Source organism: Seriola lalandi, unplaced genomic scaffold (genome assembly GCF_002814215.2).
Source record: "Seriola lalandi dorsalis isolate HSWRI2012SDOR001 ecotype SW California unplaced genomic scaffold, Sedor1 jcf7180002054956, whole genome shotgun sequence".
Lineage (NCBI taxonomy): Eukaryota > Metazoa > Chordata > Actinopteri > Carangiformes > Carangidae > Seriola > Seriola lalandi.
This window is the reverse complement of record NW_019525507.1, coordinates 239,460-258,962: the sequence shown is the minus strand read 5'-3', so window position 1 is coordinate 258,962 and position 19,503 is coordinate 239,460. Positions and strand designations below refer to the sequence as shown.

The window sequence follows — 19,503 nt, the reverse complement described above, 5'->3', positions numbered from 1 at the left end:
CCCCCCGTGAAGGAGGAGTGTCAACAAATGAGTCAGCGTGGTAACAGCAGGGTGCGACAGCAAAAGCAAAGAGTGAGACTGACACTAATATATCCGCAAAGGACCTCCATTAATCTCACTTGACATTTTTTTAATTTTAAAGTGACAAAACAAGACTAATTCCAGGGGAAATGATTGGGGACTGGATGACCACAGACGTTAGTGAAGTTTCCCCAAGATTGATCTCCTCCCCGGGCTCAGTCAGAGCCTCAGAAAACCTGACTCGTCTTCTCTTTTTCTCCCTCTCTGTGAGGGAATCCCTGTGGCAAGCGATCGGTCTGTTGTGAGCAGCGTTCAATATCCCCGGGCTGAGAGCGATGGGAGAGCGCAGTGGTGCTGGATCACGCCGGTGGCTGGCACCGACACGAGCGCACGCACACACGCACTCACACACACACACACACACACTGATGGATACACGCTCGCACCCTGTTTGTACAAATGAAGGAGGTCGTTGACGGGTGTGATGCATGAGCCTCTGAGCTGACAGGGGGGGGGGGGGGGGGCAGACAGCACGGGGAGAGGGGCCGCCGAGAAACCTAATGGCATGATCTAATGGCAATTCTTATTGAATCAATAATCTCCATGCTGAGCAGACAGGCCCCGTTGGCCGGCTAAATCGACAAACAGGTGCTGATAGCGGCGGCGCGGCAGGTTATTCATCTTCCCCCTGCCAGCTTATCGGCCAACAACTGTAAAAACGCCACCAAGATGGATTTAGGAGGGAGTCGCACGACAGGGAGCGCCAGCGACACGGACACAGGGGACACTGAAGCCGTCTGTGACGTATGAGAGGTGCACACACACACACACACACACACACACACATACATACATACATACATACATACACACAGGTGCAAGCACTGTTTTCTTTATGTTGCTGCAAAAATTCCCCAAAACATAAATAGCATAAAAACATACAAACAATTCAATACTTGGATTGGTGGTAAAAAAAATAAATAAATAAAAGCCTCTGATTTCAAATTATTTTCTGTCCCTCTATGCCAACGCTCAAACCCACACATCTCTACACGCATTACTGTAAGACACAGAATCCTATCTTCTTCCTTTTTTTGTTTGTTTTTGCTATTTCCATGCATTTTGCCCACTTCAGTATCCATCTCCATGTCTCCTTATCAAACCCTCTCTGGGACACAGCCCTCATGCATTAGAATGCAAGTGTGCATGAAAAGAGGGCCTGTTTACAAGGCAATTTCACTAAGCTGTGGGACCCGCAACACCGTTTAGCTTTATCAAACACTGCCTAATAAATCATATGCTCTTTTGTGATGTCAGTTGCTGAAGTGCTTTGTGTAAAGAGAGAGGAAAAAACAGCATGAAAAAGGCAAAGAAGGGAGGGAGGAGGGAGGGAGGGTGGAGGGAGGGAGGGAGGAAGTAAAAGGGGGGAAAGATTGAGTGAGTGAGGGAAGGAGGGTGGATGAGAGTAAGAGCGTGAGCGAGCAGGGGGCAGGGAGCTGAAATTGGCATGTGTAATTCAGCGCAGTCTTTTCATCTTAGAGTAAGATACTCTAGACAGATAAGGGGCCTAATCCTTCTCCTGATCAAAAAAAATCTGCATTTTACCAATTAAAGGCCTGTGCCAGCAGCCAGAGAGGGGGGCCGCCTTCAGACTGCGCCCGCGTTTATCTCCCCGTAACACCGGGGAGGGCGCACAGCAGCCGCCTCGGCGAGGCTGCACCCAGGGAGAGCCGGCTCCCCACCTACGAACAAGGACATCACAACGCCACCCTATTTAGATGACCTGGAACGGAGCGGTACACTGTGGTGGGTAGAGAAGGCCTGATGAGCTTTGAGAACACACACATGCAGACCACCAACCCTATCACACACACACACACACCCCACATCACATATAGTCATCCTCTAAAATCAGCTGCTTGCGAGCGACTCACGGTGACAGGACAGAACCTGAACCGACCGGAAAAGGTCCACAGCCAACGAGAATCCCTGAGGTAAATAAACTTTCAATAGATAATCACAGAAAATAGTTTTTTTAAAAAGATGAAAAATAATATTTAACACTAATTCATCTAACTAATCAATGTGATGAAAAAACAATCCGCTTTTATATAAATTTGATCACCTTTCATGTCCCTCTATATCCAACAGCTCTACAGCCACTTCTTACTGAGAAAAACGCTTTGCCATGCAGAGGACGATGTGGCTTACATTCATTTTTTTTTTCCCATCACGCAACAGCAGTGAAAATGCATAGCTTGCCTCGCAGGTTTCTCCATGGTGAAGTATCAGTAATAGATCAATGAGAAAATAATAAAAGATTGTTGAGCAAGGCCATATTAGGGAATTATGGGAGTGTGGGGTTGGCATCTCCGGCGACAAACCCAAGTGAAAAAAGCCCACTTCAGAGGAGAGACATTAAAGAAGCCACCAGGCCTTATCTTTAAAAGTGCTCCCTCCGAGGGGGAAAGAGGGGAGGGAGAGAAAATGAAAGAGAAAATGAGAGAGGGAGAGGTTTGTGCCCAAAAATGGGGAAGCACGAGAATGTGGAGCTGAGTGGAGAGGGAGATGGGAGAGGTATGAGAGTTGAAATGTAATAAATGAAATAAATACAGCCAAACTAAAATTGACACCCGCCTCGCTTTTGCTGACTGGGTAGGCCAGATAAGTGAGCTAAATTGCATAGATCTGATGTTTATCTTATCGGCTGCACCGAGAGCGCTTAAACGCGGATGATAAAGGAACGCCGTGGCATGTCATGGTGAGAGCACGTTTGAGAGTGTAAAAATATGCATCAAGAGCGCGGCAGGAGTGCTTTTGAACAAGGTGGAAAGCGATGAGGGTGGTGTGAAGGCTTAATTCTAAAATTAGGCCAACCACAAAGGAAGTGGGATATTTGAATCAGTGCAGCTGCTACTTTTAATACTTCAGAAAAACCGTTTTTTTTTTTTTTTTTCACGACTGTCAACACAGCAGACAAATTGTTTAAAGACTACCACTGCTGAGTGTGAATCCGTGTTTCAACTTTGCACAAAAGCGAGTGGTGAAAATGGCTCCAGCCAAGAGGAAGCTGGCTTTTTTTTTTTTTCTCCTCATCATGTTTTTTTTCCCCAAAGCCATTTCAGAAGACAAGTACAGGGGGAAGGGACGCTCCATTGTTTGGTTATATGGAAATCCCCCCCACCCCCAAACCCCTCCCAGTGTGAGAGGAGAGCCACTGTGGTCCAAATACTGTACTTATCCTATTACTGAGGGGGGTGGGGGTGTGGAGAGATAAGAGCATTTTCTCGTCCGCTCTGCTGAATTAGAGGGCAGGGATTCTGTAGGCGAAGACTTTTATTGGCATCTCTCTGCATATCTGCATGTGCATAGAAAATGAGAAATAAAATGCAATATCACAAAGTCAAATGATGGAAAAAGAAAAAAAAGAAAAGAAAAAAAAAAAACAATTCCAAGACGGAAAAAATGGAAAACTAACTAATAAGGATTTTGTCGGTGTGTGTCTCCGCGGCAATCTGATAATGAGTGCAGCTTGGCAAGGTTAGGCTGGATGGTATATGTGGAGGAATGAGAGGACGGTGCTTTGTTTGGATGGCCACCTGCTGTGACTACAGTATGGGGGAGGATGTGCACAAAGCTTTTCCTCTATTAAGAAGCCATCATCGCACTCCTCTCCCACCACCTTAACTCATCCCGCCCTCTGAAACAGGGGCAAGAAGTTGTCAAGATCCTCAACCTTTGAGCCGAGCCCTTCAAACACGGGAGGCAGCCCATTCCGCGCTGAGGATATCAATTATAGATAGGGGTTACCACCGCGGCTGAGGATTGCAATGTCAAGACGGCAAATAGACAGCTGTGGAGAGCTGAGGATCTTTCTATCAGATGTGTGCTGATGTGTGTTGTGCGCGTACGCGTGCTCACACTCCAGCATCCCTTGTTCGCAGCATCATATTGGTGTATTTTCGCCGTTTCTCAAAACTTCAGCGTGCTCTCTCTCTCGGCCGGCTGACGGGTGAGCGGTTCACAGGCCGCGAGAGAGCAGCAGAGCTAATAGCATCAGTGTAAGTAGCCAGAGTGGGGGTGATACGACCGTAATGTCATTAATATTTAGCTTAACAGCGAACCCTCGGGCGCAGTGCGATGAGAGCCATCCATCTCCCGGGCTGTGTGAGAGTTCTGATAACAGACAGGAGGAGGGCCGGTCCAGTGTAGTCCACAAAGCTCACATCCTGACTCTGGGAGGCTTAACCCACCAAATCAGTTAGCACAGTTCAGCTGTGAGATGTGCTCTCCAGCTTTTGAGCCCATTACCACCGTCCCTGGATCCAATCAGGAATCCAGCGCCAATATCAGTCGGTGCCTGCAGCTCTGACTCGACTGTAGGCTGCCGCTGCACAGACACGCAGGCAGGGGTTGTGGCCTGATAGGAGGCATTGTCCAGAGTAGTACAGCTGCTGTTGATGCTACTGTGAAAACTCTCACAGCACAAAAACCAGCACACACTGTGGTTTTCCGAGCTTTTCATTCATCTTACAGCGGCAAACTTCCTGTTGTGTCTCCCTGCTTCCCTACATCAAATTGGTCCTGAAGAACAACTGGGGTTACGTTTAGAAAAAGAAGCTCATGCTACTGTTTTTCTTTTTTTTTTAAATGTAACTCTACGTTTGTGTGTGTGTGTGTGTGTGTGTGTGTGTGTGTGTGTGTTACTCACTTGTACTAGCTGCTCCTGCGTGTCAAACTCGCGGCAACAGTTCTCCCAGTGACAGTTTGTCTCATAAACCACCTCTGGCTCCTGTTTGTTCTCATCCTTGTCTCCCTCCTCCTTCACCAGGGTCATGCCGTCAGGATGGTCCTGAAACAGTGAAAAAGTTCCAGCTCAGCAGGCAGTGCAGCAAGCGAAGTAATATAATGAAAATAATGCAAATAAACTTGATTTAAAAGCAAAGGCTGTAAAGGCTAAAGGAACTGCCTTCCTCTCCCCAGCATCAGTCCGTCCAAATCTGTCAGAAAAGTCATTTTTTACCTCCCTGCTGGTTTACAGCCAAAAATGATTTGGTTACAGGTCTCAGCCTCAGTGCCCCTGTGAATCTGGCCTTGTTTGGCTGTCTGGGAGAAAAATGTGGAGAGCGGAAATGTAGCGCTGAAAGCCCCGCTCTGTGTTTGGGGGTTTGTTATACGACAGGACTGGGGCGAGTATTTGAGGAATCTAACCCCTTCTTCCTGCTGTAGGTTGCTCTATTAGCCCAGACATATTTCACTGTCACAGAGAGGTGGCTGAGCAGAGCAGAGAGTTGGTGTGGGCTAACACCGGAGAAGGCTGCAGCTTCCACCACACACCTCAGGCTGCATCTGCCGCTGAATATCGACTCTAGTAGGGTTTTTCCTGCAGATGCAAACACTTACTGTTATCACATTTCTCTTTCATTTTTCCAGCCACTTAAAATTTACAAAAAAAAAAAAAAAGAAGAAAGAAAAGCAAAAACAATTTCCTTCCAGTGTCCCAAAGATCAATGGATTATTTTGCTTCGGAAACTGAAACTGATAAGAGCAGGGTGGGAAACCAACACCAACACACAGCAGAATGCAGGTAAATAAATACAGGCTGTGGCTGGTAAGCTTGTGTATTGTTGCAGCCATTTTGGCCGGTAAGCAGCTATTATATAGGCTTCTGATTCTAGTTCAAGAATCTAAAAATAAAAACAGGCCGGTGAATTCTGGTATTACCATCCACTTTGCAGTATGATACTTCTTATTTTGTGACTCAAAATAAATGTAAATAATATTAATAAATGCAGACTATCCTCACCTGTACGCTCACTGCACCTGGGCTCGGCAACTCTTCCTCTGGTTTCATTTTGGAGCGTTTGTGGTGCATCGGGTCTCCTGTGCTGCTCACAGCAGATTCACTCGTTGGTTTGGTCTGTGGGAAAAATTTGATTTCATCATTTTGAGCCTCCAATGGCAAAGTGTTGACTATAGAGACAATCACATTTGGTTTTTTTTTTTAACTTCCTGATATGTCTCGTTTTATCGTTTGTAGTGTTATTAAAAATGCACGAGGCTCAGAAGTCGATCGATCAGCACCTTAATCAAGCAGAAAAAAAACACTGTGGTTGAACTATAATGATTTTGTATCAGTCCCAGGCAAGATCTTTAACTAATTATGCTAATGATAAACTATGCAAAACATTAGCTGCTCTAATCAGTGCAATTAAACCAAACTCATGAATTCAATGAAGCATTCTCTGAACCAATGGATGACCTGACTGTGGCCCTGCTTTCATTTTGCCCCTGGGGGAATTCTTGCTGCAAGCCAAACTCACCATATAATAAAAGAATTAAGGTGAAGGTTTTTAAGTTATGGATAGTTATTGGTTTTCTGTTGTTGCTCCTGGAAACTGAGACTCGATCCCGTCAGTCTCTGCTTTTTGTAACGCATCTATCTTTGCCGAAAGATACGACATCCAGCTGTGGCCCCCGAAGCAAGACTCTGTTTATTCACAAGGAGGAAAAGGCAGTTTTGGCCTTCCCCATTAATGAATGAGGCCCCATTCACGATAATACAAAATTCAAGCAATGGGAAATTGCGGGGAAGACCAGTAATAAACACTGAATATTCACTTCAAATGTGGGCCCGCACATACAGTAAGGGTTGAGGAAGGAGAGGAAAAAGTCCCTTTGGATCCATCCATCCATGTCAATATTCCCTCTCTGTATCCTTGTTCTCTCTCTAGTGATTAATGGAGTCAGCAGTGGGATTCTATGCTAACAAGCCCCTTGTTGTTTGCTGCAGGCACGTTCTGGGGCGTGCTCGGCAGTCTAAAAACAAGAGACAACACAAGTAGGAGGAAACTCCCTTGAGACGAGCACGTGGAGGGGGGGTCCTGCCTGTACCACGTTAGCTCGCTGCATTTCGCCCGGGATGCGGCTGGCATGTGACGCCGCTATCTATTACCTGTGATGATGAATCGCACGGGCGCCTGCCGACGCTCTCTCACCTGTGAAGAGTCGTTGGAGACGACAGAGCGCTCGCTGGCGCTGAGCCCAGAGGGGGGGATGCCGGGTACGGGCCTCTGGGTGGCGAAGGCCGGCGTCGGGTGGATGAGGGGCGGGCTGTGGCCGAAGGCAGAGCCCACGATGCCCGGTTGGCGGCCAATCAGCTGCTGGTGCACGTGCAGAGCCACTGGGGTCGGAGGGTAGGCGAAGCTTAACGCCGGGCTGGAGAGAGCAGGAAGAGGGAAAAGCAAACCGGTTACAGAAGAGTGGATGAAATAATCATAAAACTACGAGTTCAACTTGACTCGAACATCAGTTGCAAAGTCAATGAGGCAAAAAAGGGGGGAAGAAGGTGAATAAATGGATTGTTCTGGATAGCTCCTCATCCCTGAGGACAATCTGACAGGAGATGTTGTGGTAATGCTGGAACCACGGGGCTGCCGGCAAATCCCTGCCAATGAATGTTCAGCTTGTTAACACACAGTGAATTATCATGTGGTCTGTGTAAGGCAGTATGTCATTCTTCCACTGGGCAAATGATACAGATGATAAACAATCTGGAGTGTGTCCGATAGCCTTGTAAATAAAGAAGAATGATGTTCCTGTTCGAGCGACAGAGTTGTTTCCTCAGTTTATTTACCCTCATCCCGAGCTAACTTTGTTGATCCTAAAAAAAAAAAAAAAAATCCCAGCAGCCACCGAACTTCCTCTGGGGTCTGTATAACCACAGGTGAACCGCCAGATAAACACAGATCTGTGTGGCTCAACAGCAGCGGCCTCCATTCATCCTGAGCCCTGACGCTCCGCTCTGGCTGCGACCCATATGTCTGCTGATCTTATTACGAGCCGAGTGGAAATCAATGGGCCGAGACACATTTGGGGGCCCATCCGCTTGTCATATCACTCATCAGTCTGTTGGCTCTGGCTATTTGGGTCCTGTCACCGGGACAGTGGCCGAGCAAGCGGCGTGATTGATCAGGTTCTTCTTACAGATCGCTGATCAATGGCTGTGGGTGGGGCGATGGATCTTTCCTTTTCCCCTCTCTCCTCTTTTCTTTTGCTCCCCTTTCGCTCACCTCCGGTTCCAGGGCGTGATGTATGTGACGTTTCCATGAGGGGTACCGGATGACTGACACGAGCCGCCGGGGAGGCAGGCTGACTTGCTGGCTGGGAGATCGTCACCCACACGGGGGCTTGACGTGGACGATATACACACATACACACACACACACACACACACACACACACACACACACTTATTCGCTCCACTACACACTTTTTTTTGCCCTTTTTCTCTGACACACATGCTACGGAACTACAGTATTATACAATTATCATGCCGCCATCCCGAGGGAGACATGTTTTTCACTGCTAAGTGTGCTTTATGAAAAAACACCGATTAAGGATATCAGAAAATCATTTAAAACATCGTTCCCCGCGGGGAGATCCTGCTGTTGGATGTATTATTGCCACATGTGAGTCCCAGAACAACCACCTTGAAAGAAACACAGTCAATCAAAACTTCCTGAAAGACATGCTGACAGGATAATAGCTGTTTTTTATAACATTAAAGGGCTAATCCGGTGATTTCATGTGGCACTTCTAGAAAACTGGGACACTGGAACAGGCAGGTTCAAACAAAACAACGGTCAAAATCAGAAAGCAGAAAAGAAATTTTATGGCTCGAGCTCCAGAAACACAGGCTCCTACGATTCCCACAATGCAACCTGATATGTGTGTCTTTCATTACATCACTCCCCCGCCATGTCTAAACCCACTTTGTTTTCAAACCCCATACCTCAAGTTTTTTTTTACCTCAAACGCAGGCTTTCTACAGCCTGAAACGTGAAGTAAGCACTACGGCCAAGCCGAGATCACCATGATGACATCACTGTGACATCATCAGGGTTATCTTGTCAAACTCACTCCTGAGCCGCAGAAGATTATACAACTGTGGTATGTTCTGTGATGAAGTAAACTGATAATAAACTATATAATTTACATAAAAATAAAAGGGTAGAAATTGGAAAAACAAGCAAACTTTTCTCTTGTAAAGCTAAATATCATATAGGGCATGAACAATATTGCATGTCTCAAAATGTGTTGATTGTAATACGCTGAATAAAACTGGACAAGGAAGATCACAAGGTAGAAATATATTTCAAGGCAAGATGATTTTCAAAACAGCGCGCTACCTGATGGCTCCAGCAGAGAGGTGACCGTAGGAGCCGCTGGTGGAGGAGCTGGAGCGGGAGTTGTTCAGCATGGTGACGAGAGAGTTGGGCGAGTTGCGAATCATTGTCTGCAGGTCGAAGCTGTGCTCGGAAAGGGGCGAGATGGGCAGGGGGCGCTTCCTGCTGGGCCGTGATGGCAGCCTCGGGCTCGGGAAGCGAGAGCCTGCAGGATGAGGGAAGAGGAGGAGATTTTTTTTTTTTTTTTTAGAGTAAGGTATGAGAAAAGAACTGACTGCCAAGTGGCTGCTGTGGAAGTGAGAGGTTAAAATTGCCTGTAAAACTGTACACGAACCCTTATCTGCTCCCTCATTCAATGTTTTTTGGAGACGTGCCTCGGCTAAATTCCTACAAATGAGTTACAGATCACAAAAAGAGCATTTGCTGGTGTCTACATGATTTTCTGTTTGACTTCATCCAAACTCTAACCTAATCTAACCCTAACAGATGACATTTTTGTCAATCATCAGACAAAAGGCTCATCTGTATGAGTGTTCGGCTGTCACTTGATGCACTGCTTGCATTTCATCCATGAGAAAACATGCCTTTTATTTTGGAGAAATGCTCTGACTGTGTATGGTAATATTTAATCAAGTCCAATTTGACTCGTTATTCAAATGCAATCAGTGTTGACTGGAAATAGTAAAAGGGGGTTTGAAAAGGTAAAAGGCGGAAAACAGCGCAACCATTCTCTCTGCACATACAATGAGCCACGGGTAGAGATTAAAACATGACTTTTGTTGTCTTTTCACATGGAGATGTCACAAACAAGACAGGGAAAAACAGAGGGAGATGGAAGGAGGGGAAAGAAGCGCTGAGGGGATGTCGCGCTTTGTGCATGAACTGACACAATGACTTTGTGACTCAAGACTTGGAAATAAAACATTTTGAGTTATTTTATAAAGCCAAACAAAACCAGCTTACGCAGCCCCAATAACCCCCCTCCATATTTACGTCCCCCACAATCCATCCATCTCCCAAAACGTAAATGCTCCATCTCTCGTTTGACACATCCAACGATTACAGAGCGCTCCATTCACATGGTAATCAGAGTGTGTGGATGTGAATGTGTGTGTGTGTAGAATGCGTCTGCGGCGGCAGCGGCGGTGTTCTGGCATACGTAGTCCTGAGTTTCAACCACAGCACGAAGCCGCGTGGAGAGCGACACCCCCTTTACATTGTCATTGTATGGAAAATCTGTCTTTTTCTGTGTCTTAGAGAAGGGGGTTTTGGGGGGAGAGGGGGTGAGCGCACATATACCCATACAAATCCCTGAGCACACATAATCGCTAAATACAATGTAGTTAGTCATGTGACGTTCCTTGACATGTCTGATGCTCCACTATTTCAGTCATCTCAAATCATAAATCTAATATATTTATTATCCTGTTTAGACAAATCTAACTTTCAATGTTCAAAATGTGACACACCTGACATTTTTTACACAAGCCAAATCCACATGAGCGTGAGAGACGGACTCCACTTGTGGGGAATTAGGGGAGGGGGGCTTATTGCTGAGGAGCAGGGCCAGCGTCCCCACCACTGCAAAGCCTCATGGGAGTGGTGTTTATTAATGCGCAGCCCAAATGATAAATCGGCCAACCGGGGGGAGAGAGAGAGAGAGAGAGAGAGAAAGAGAGAGAGAGGAGCGTCCTGGATCTTAGCAGGACTGTCCCTCTAATTTCCTCTTGATTTATGAACGCAATGGCTGGTTACGCGCCGCGTCATTAATTCTCACGGTCAGTGGGGGGGGGGGGGGGGGGGGGGGTTTCAGACAGGCCGGACTGACGGCGTTCGTAATAAAAGCCGAGACCAAAAGTGTGGTTGAACCCTTTGCTGACACACCTGGGGGCCACCTGAGAGGGAGGCTTTCACAGGGGAGGGTTATAGTGTCACTAAGACTATCCAGAACTTTTTTTCCCCATGCAACATAAAACTTGATGAGGAGATGTACAGATCAGAATTATTTGCTAAAAAAGAAGAATATTTTATCACACTTTACTTAAAGTCCCCCTATTTAGCATTTATAAGCAGTATTTTATTAACATTTAATAAGCAGTTCATAATGCACTTTAATGTGTAATTAATCTACAGTATAACTTCTCCTATAAAGACATATTTTTCATTATTGACTGTGTTTTCCTATGTTGTCGTTCATTATCTGTGTATTTATTGAATGTTTCTAAATGCTAAGTACAGGGACTTAAAGAAAATTATTACCATATTATTAATAACTGCAATTAATCAGGTCATATAAAACAGTTCCATTTAAAGTAAACCTGTTAATAAGAAAAACAACTTAATATTAGTAGAAAAAAATATAAAGGAGATTTAAATTATCTCATAAAGACTTTAGTGTAGTGATCTGTGAGAGCTATGGCACTAATTAGGCAGTAAGAACGTAGACAATAGCCCATTAAAGCACAAATAGGCAGGACAGGCCCATTGTTTCATTAGCACAGCTCTGTCTGAAGGTAATTACACTGATGTGAAAAATACTAAAATAGCCGCAGTAACATGGTAGCCCAGATTATCAGTGAAAGCCTCTTGATAGACTCTGCTCTTTGTATGTTTTTTTTTCTTTCTTCTTTCTTTTCTGAAATCCAACAAAGCTTTAAAGTGTTAATTTTTCCGGCGTTGGAACACACATTGTTGAAACATGATGAGTTATTACCAGCAATGATCACAGGCGATTTTTAAGTGAGGAGCACTGCATCTCCACTTAAATTTGGCCCTAATTGTTTTGTTTCAGTCTATTAATCTTAAAAAGTGACACAGAAGAAAGGATTTCTCCAGTGATGAATGGTGGGACATTCCAATTCCCACTTAATAGCAATTAATTTTCTGATACCCGCACAAGTTTGGCTAGTTTTAATTAGTTTGTGCGGAGGAATAGGGGGAACTTCACCCCGGATTTCCATGAAAGCGGCGTCTGCCTGACTAAATACATTCTCATCAAAGAGAGCGGGGTGAGGCTGTCCGACCTTTCTAAGATTCAGTGTGCGTTTAATTTCCTATTTACACTTTAAAATAACTCATTAGCATAAGTCCTCTGCACACAGTCCTGGGCCCAACACATTAAGACAATAGCTCATTTAAATCATGTCAAAGTAAAAGTTGCAGGTCCCTCCTCGCTGTGGTTGAGCTGCAGCTTGATCTATATATAGTACATGATAGGTGTATTGTGAAAGTGCATTTTAAGGGTTGAATTCCCACTGGGGCCACCCATGCTATAATGTGGAAGGATGCACTCATAATACTTTAAGGTGCAGTCCCAGTAGGCACGGATGTGGTAGGTGTCTTTTCCCCTGCAGGGCTGCTGTTTGGATATCTACAGTACCTAAAATATTAATTGAACATAATTTCAATAACTACTAATTCTACACTTTTCAATGTGTAATTAGGGATTTTAATGCAGCTGAAACCACAACCTAGATGTGTAAGAAACATTCACCCATCAACCACATGTAGCTCGTTCGATCTGCAGATGCATGCTTAATGACACAGATACATCGTTATTGTCAGCTAAAACCTCCAGATTCTGTGATTTTGAATTTTTCAGATGAGGGATTCAATTTTCCTTTATTGGTTTAGAAATTTCTCCTAGCTCTGCAATATTTAAAATAGTGTTTCTCAAAAAGACGACGGACCCCCATCTGATAAGATTTTTGCTTTTAGACGTTTTATTACAGAGTGTTTGAAACCTACGACCAAAATAGTCTCAAATTCTGTCATTTTGTTATTTATGGATGGAATAATAGTGAAATTAAATTATTCCCCTTTTTGCTGAGGACCCCCAGGAACAGCCCCCCCCCAAGTACCCCTGGGTGTCACTGGACCCCACTTTGAGAACCACTGACTTAAAAAATGCATTGTCACTAAAATGCAAACAGGGTTGTTTTTAAAAGCTCATGAAAACTTGAGGTTTGCATCTTTATGGTAAAGTGCTGAAAACTCCCATGGCCATGAAATCTCTCACAGAACCAGGAGATGAGTGATGAGTATGACTGTGCATCAGTTTTAGACTTCATGTCATCAAGTGATGAGGACTGTAGCTCTGATTCAGGCTTGTGTGTGCACGTCCACATGACTCACCACTGAGCCATTTGTGGGATCAGTGCAGACTTACTGTCCATTGCCTGCAGGTATTCCATGTGCAGGGCGCTGGCGCTGCTGGCGCCGGCCGTGGACGCCACAGAAGGGAGCAGGTCGGTCGTGTACGGGCTACGGTGGCCCGCCAGCAGAGCCATCTGGTGGTAGTACTCAGCCGTGGTCAGACCCGTGTGAGGGGCTGGAGAAGAAGAACATTCACGTCAGCAAAGAGGAAACGAGGTAACCAAAAAGTGAAGGTGACAGATCAGGAGACGAGGAAACGGTGGCTGGAGAGGCGGTATTTGAAGAAAATGGGAGGGAGGGAGGGAGGGTGGAGGAACAACAACACAGGAAGAGAGAAAAATTATTAGGTGGTGAGAAAAACCTGACAGGGAGAGCACCTGCACTGCATTAAAAACCTGCATTCATTTACATTAGATGATAATCAGCTCAGCAGAACAGTAATGAGCACATTAGCAACACCATCAAGTTAAGCAAAACAGCTGCACAGGGAGCATCACCTGAAGTGGAGAGCCTCACTGGGGATTACCGGATGCTTGCTCAGAGATTACAGTGAGTGTGCATTAGTGTTTGATTGATGCATTCATGCCGAGCACAGCATAACCGATCGTCTTACAATACAATTCTTAAACAGCCCTTTCTCTCCCTCTTACTGTTCCTTGATCACTTGGAGAGCGCGCACATGTCTCTGTATATATATTTATATAAATATACGTGTGTGTGGTAAGAGTATGTGGGCCGACACATCTCCTGCCAGAGATGGTGCTTGTGTGTTGTACACATTCAGGGCTGCAGTCTGCAGATATGCAACCTGCTCCTCGACTCTGCTCCTTTAAACTCTATAGGAAAAACAAAAGGCCTAAATCTGCCCAGATATATCTGCATACGTAAAGATACAGCAAACCATTCTGCCTCCACTTCATTTCTCTCTCTGTGTCTCTCTCTCTCCTTTCTCTCTTTCTCTCTCTCTCTCTCTCAAGTCGTTCGCTTAGTTATAGAGTGCTGTAAGTCCTTGAACCATAGCCTAAAAATAAACATCTGGCGGTGGGCTTCCTTATGCAAATATTCTAAGAAAGAGAGAGGGAAAAGACTAACACTGTGGTTTTGGATGCAAATATGGAATCGGTTCAGACCCACAGAGTGCAGCAGTTCTTTTTTTTTTCAACCCCAATTGAAGAAATAAAGAGAAAATAAATAAAGAAACACTGTATGAGGAGATTTCCTCTTAAGGCTGGCCTGTATGCCTGCAATATGCATCCATGATTGGTTGAATGAATGTAAGAAAAAAATTCTAAATTAATTCGATCTGGGTATTATGTCTTCACTGGAAGGAGGGAGTTTCTTAATTGTCTCCTCTGTTCCGCCTTAGCTTTGCTTTTGCATTCAACCATAATGTGGCCCTTTCAGTATCCACGCACAGAAAAGGGCTTTGCGGAATTTCTAAATCAGAAACGCTGGCATCCGAGTGCCATCCTGGGGGCAAAAAGAGGGGGGGCGGTGGTGGTGGTTGGGGTGGGGGAAGGAGGGGAAAGGCTGTCAGTGTGGCACTCGACGTGGAGAAGGCAGAGACGCGCCTCAGGACTTGGTGAGCCACCAGGTGCTTCCTTCGGCACAACAATAGGATCAGGGGCGAGCCTTACCTCTGAACCCCATCTCACACAGAAAAGAGGAATATTGTGAGGGAGGAGCAAAAAAAAAGCAAATGTGTGGCAGCAAGAGGGTGGCACTAAATCCCACCCACTTTAAATCTCCATTAGATTCTGTTAATTAATTCATCATTATTCAAATGTACTTTTTGGTAGAAAAAAAAAAAAATCTTTGCATATTGAAGAAGGAGGCTCCCTGTAAGCGTGGTGATATACTAACAACACAAAAGCTGATGGGTTAATTAATCACCGGATTGATTAAAGGAGTAATTAGGTGCCTCATTCACAATTTACAGCATTATGAACTGAAAGGGGATCATGTGTTAGGTTGGAGAAACTATTTTGATTTAAGGCAAGCTGAGACTGGCGCACATTATGTTGTGGTAATGGAAAATTGGAGGGTAGAGAGTCTGCACTTCCTGTTCGCACAGAGCGGTGCTGGGGAGATGCAGGAGACGGGTTGAGTGAGTGAGCAAAGACTCGCGGTCTTCACTTAAGACGCCGCTTTTAACAGACTGGATGAGGATGAAGTGCGAGTGCGCTGGTGGAGAGGAAATGCCCCTGCTATCTGCCGCTTCTGAAATACACTTCAAGAGGAGGTGGGGGGAGCTAAAGTGGGTCTCTGCTGCCTAAGTGCCAAAAGTTGGATGGGTGAGGACATGAGGGCCATAATAGGTCATCAGACCATTTCAACAACTTTGTTGTGAATGTGGATTTTTGGCAAATAAGCTCTTTGATCCGGCGGCTTTTTATGGCATGAACATCTGCAGTAGTTTTACCTTTGTTTTGTTGATGATAGAGCTGTAACAAAAGTATTTTTCATTGTTGATTAATCTGTAGATCATATTGGCGATTAACTAATTAATTATTCGTTCATAAAATGTTAGAAAATAGTAAAAAAAAAAAAAAAAGCTGATATTCTAAGATTCCTTGTTTTGTCCAACCAACGGTGCAAAGAGATTCAATTTACAAATCATTTGAGAATCTAGAAGCAGCTATTTTGCTTAATATGTTGTAAATGTTAATTTTCTGTCAAGTCAAACAAAAAAATTGTGTCTTTTCTTCCTCCATTTCTAATATTGATATTTTGTATCCGCATCTTTTCTATAATTGAACTGGCTCCGGTGTCCACTTTAATTGATTTCCCAGTCCAAATCCATCCTGAGATCTCAGGAAGATGTGTATAAGAGACAGACCCAACCCTGAACTTGAATCCGACCCTCCCTCGGCGTGCGCGATGTAACTGTACGTGACCCTGCCGCTCACTGATGCATCCTCCAGAGGTCTCTGACATGACTCACAGATCAAAAGGATTAGCCTCTATCCAACCTGCACCCCCACCCACACGGATCGCGGCGCACTCATAATACTCCCATGCACCCGTTCCCTCACTCAGATAACATCCCACCAACCCCTGGGTCTTAATAGAGATGGATCTAGTTGCCTCTCACCTGACCTCCTCTGATCTCAAACAGAAATTACACTGATACAGAGAATCGAGATTCCTCCTAATAGCGATCGAACCTCCACTAATCAATTCCAACAATTATTTTTAAGGGTCTACCGAGGCATTGTCGCTCATTTCTGCTCTGCTGAGCGTGTGTGCAGATGTGCATGTGTGCACTGAGCATGCAACCGTGCAGTGAGTGTGTATATACTGTAAGTACATCATGCTTTGTGCGACGGTGTGTGTTTCATTTCACCATCTGCAGGGCTGAGGCCCCGGGTGGCTGACAGAACGGAGATGGAGGGGCTGCTGTGGAGTGAGCGGATGTAGTCCATGTATGGGTTAATGTAGGGGTGCGGAGGGTGAAAGGGCGACTCCGCCCCCACGGAGGGGTTCCGCTGTGGCGAGATCCGGATGAGGGAGATGTCGGAGAAAGCCGGACTGCCTGCCAGCGCAGGAGGCCTGCAGAAACACACAGAGGAAAAAGAAATACAGAATTTTAAAAGAAGTTTTTAAACAAACTTAAAGCAATCAAACGGATTTCCTGAGGAAAATGCATGAGATTGCTGTAAACACTGATGCTGACTGGACTGATTTTTGTTTGATAAGCACATGAAAACCAATTTGGAGATTAGAGTATGAAAGAAGTTTGAACATTTTCTGCCATTATAAACAATGCTGCGAAGGCAGAAAACCTGAAACATAACAGGAAAGATGTGGAAAAGTTAAACCATGACATGAATCTTCTGAATGAGTTGAACTTTTTTAAGTCTGCTCACAGGAATCAGACTAATCAATCATGTGGAACAGCAGCATGTTCTGATTCGACTCAGCTCGTCACCAACTCTGTGTAAACAAAACATATGTGTTCAGCTGTCTCCACAGCTCCGACAGGCACGGCCTCTGAACACCCTGGTCTCACTACCGTGGGTGGACTGGCGGTGGCGAGGCCAGACAAATGGACTGTGACACTATCTCTCTGCCTCCGTCTGCGAGGCAGAGAGGAGAGCGCTGCATTCCAACTGCTCCCTACGCAGACATTTCCTCAGATCAAAGGCAGCTTTCACCACTGCGTCTTAATCAGAGGGAAACGTTAGACCGAGCTCACCGCTGGCCAGCGCCAGACAAGCAACGCTACACCACTTTACTCTAGATGGCTTCAAACTTGGCTTTGAGCTGAGGCCATGTACAGGATTGCACATGACTGATACAACGTTGTACAAAATCCACCAGCGAGTCTCACACAAGATGCACAATCTTTGCACATTTGCACATCGGGCCGTTCTCTTTATCAAAAAACTTTACTATGAATCGTCTCTATTGTATGAGATGTGAAATAAAGTTGAGAACAATCAGGAAAACTTCTTATGAGCCAAGTTTGAGATGAACTAATTTGTCTCCCTTCTTATAATTGGCTAGGAGGGCTAGGAAACTTCATAATGATGGCCTTCACCACAAAGGCCGTCCCCTGAGGATGTGGAGAAATCCACATATCAGCCAGACATTAACAGGCTAAGAGATTAGACTGAATTAGCCCCTCCACTTCTCTGTGGCTCCCCAGTGGACCAGTCTACTGTGACAAAAGACCCCAGGAGAAGGAGAGGATGAGCGGAGGAGGGAGGGAGAGAGAGAAAGCGGGGGTTTTAAAGAGGGAGGTGAGCAGGAAGAGGAGGAGGAGGAGAGATGGAAAAGAGTGAAAAAAAAAAAAGACAGGAGAGAGAGGGAGAAAGAGTGAGAGACCTGGCCCGGAGTTTGTCTCACAGTGACCTTGAGCAAGGAAAGGGGGAGCGGAACAGCCCAATTACAACCTCCACCCCGTCCCCTGATCCCCTACCGGCCCATTCGTCCCTCCATTTCTCAGCCCCCCTAATGAAAGAGCTCAGGCCAGGGCCAATAATGAGCACTGAGGAGCGGAAACAACACACACACACACACACACACACACACACACACACACACACACACACACACTGAGGACGGACATATGTGTACACAGGCATTCACACATACAAACTTTGTCTTCAGGAGCCTCTCTGTAATTAGCCCAAAGGGGCTATGGGACGATTTGAAAAGCTTTCACTGTGTTCAAGTGTGTGACAACATGTCTCCGTGATGCTGAAGCAGGTGTATGTGAGAAAACGACAGTAGCACTCTCAGGAGGGGACGTCCTGGGAGGGGATCTCAGTAAAAGCCTTGCTGTTAAAGGTGACAGATTGTAGGGATCATATCTGACGCTGCAACACAATGGGACATGTTTTTCTTCTTCTTCTTTTTTTTTTTTGTTCACCTCCATTTGATTTGTGTGTTTCTGCACGTCTGCTGTCAAAAAAAAACAACTCATGAGAAATATTTTACTTCCTCCACACCCAGGCCACGCTGAGGGCAACCGTGCGCACTTCAAAACAGGTGTGTTTGTGTGTGTGTGTGTGTGCGTGTGTGAAAGGTGTGTTTACGATAAGCAAGCCATGTGCCCACATGCCGCCATTACATGCCTCATTTACACACATCACAACACAGCTGCCGAGTGACGCTCACTTTGATGTCACATGGCGCTAACCATGCACGTACACACTCGTGCGCACACGTGTAGCTGAGAAGGGAGGGAAACCTGCTTCGTCATGACAGGAGACAAGAGAGGAAAAATAACCATGTCCTGCATCTGACTTTTTTATGAAAGTGTAACAGAGGAATTCATTTAAAATGCTGAAATTTTCCACATGTACAAGGTTCCATTTAATGCAGCACGGATATATCTGTGTGTGATATTTTATACATTTTCAATATAGAAATAAGAACTTTTTTTTTCCTTGTCTGGCCCTCCACATGAGGAGAGCGAGACACCCACTCCGGCTGCCATGACACTGATTAACCCTGTCATGCGTTGGCTGCGTCTCCCTTCGCTGACCCTGGTTAAATGCCTCTGCTTTGCCTTGTTTTTCCAATTAACTTAGCGAATAAGAACAAAGCTCCACTGGCAGGCTGGGAGTACCGGGGGGAAAAAAAAGGTGGTGGTCAGAAAACAAAAGAAACAAGAGGACACATGTCGACT

General features: G+C 45.4%; 1 protein-coding gene across 2 annotated transcripts in view; it reads right to left on the bottom strand.

The window, feature by feature from the left end:
* The window catches only part of gli3 (GLI family zinc finger 3), a 93,423-nt gene that overhangs the window by 8,459 nt on the left and 65,461 nt on the right, over positions 1–19,503 (bottom strand). For both annotated transcript variants that reach the window (XM_023395088.2, XM_023395089.2), the window contains exons 5-10: positions 16,711–16,916; positions 13,378–13,539; positions 9,213–9,414; positions 7,020–7,239; positions 5,828–5,941; positions 4,733–4,873 (exon numbers count right to left, since the gene is read on the bottom strand). In XM_023395088.2, the coding sequence (XP_023250856.1) occupies positions 4,733–4,873; positions 5,828–5,941; positions 7,020–7,239; positions 9,213–9,414; positions 13,378–13,539; positions 16,711–16,916 (1,045 nt within the window). The remainder of the gene's footprint in view (positions 1–4,732; positions 4,874–5,827; positions 5,942–7,019; positions 7,240–9,212; positions 9,415–13,377; positions 13,540–16,710; positions 16,917–19,503) is intronic.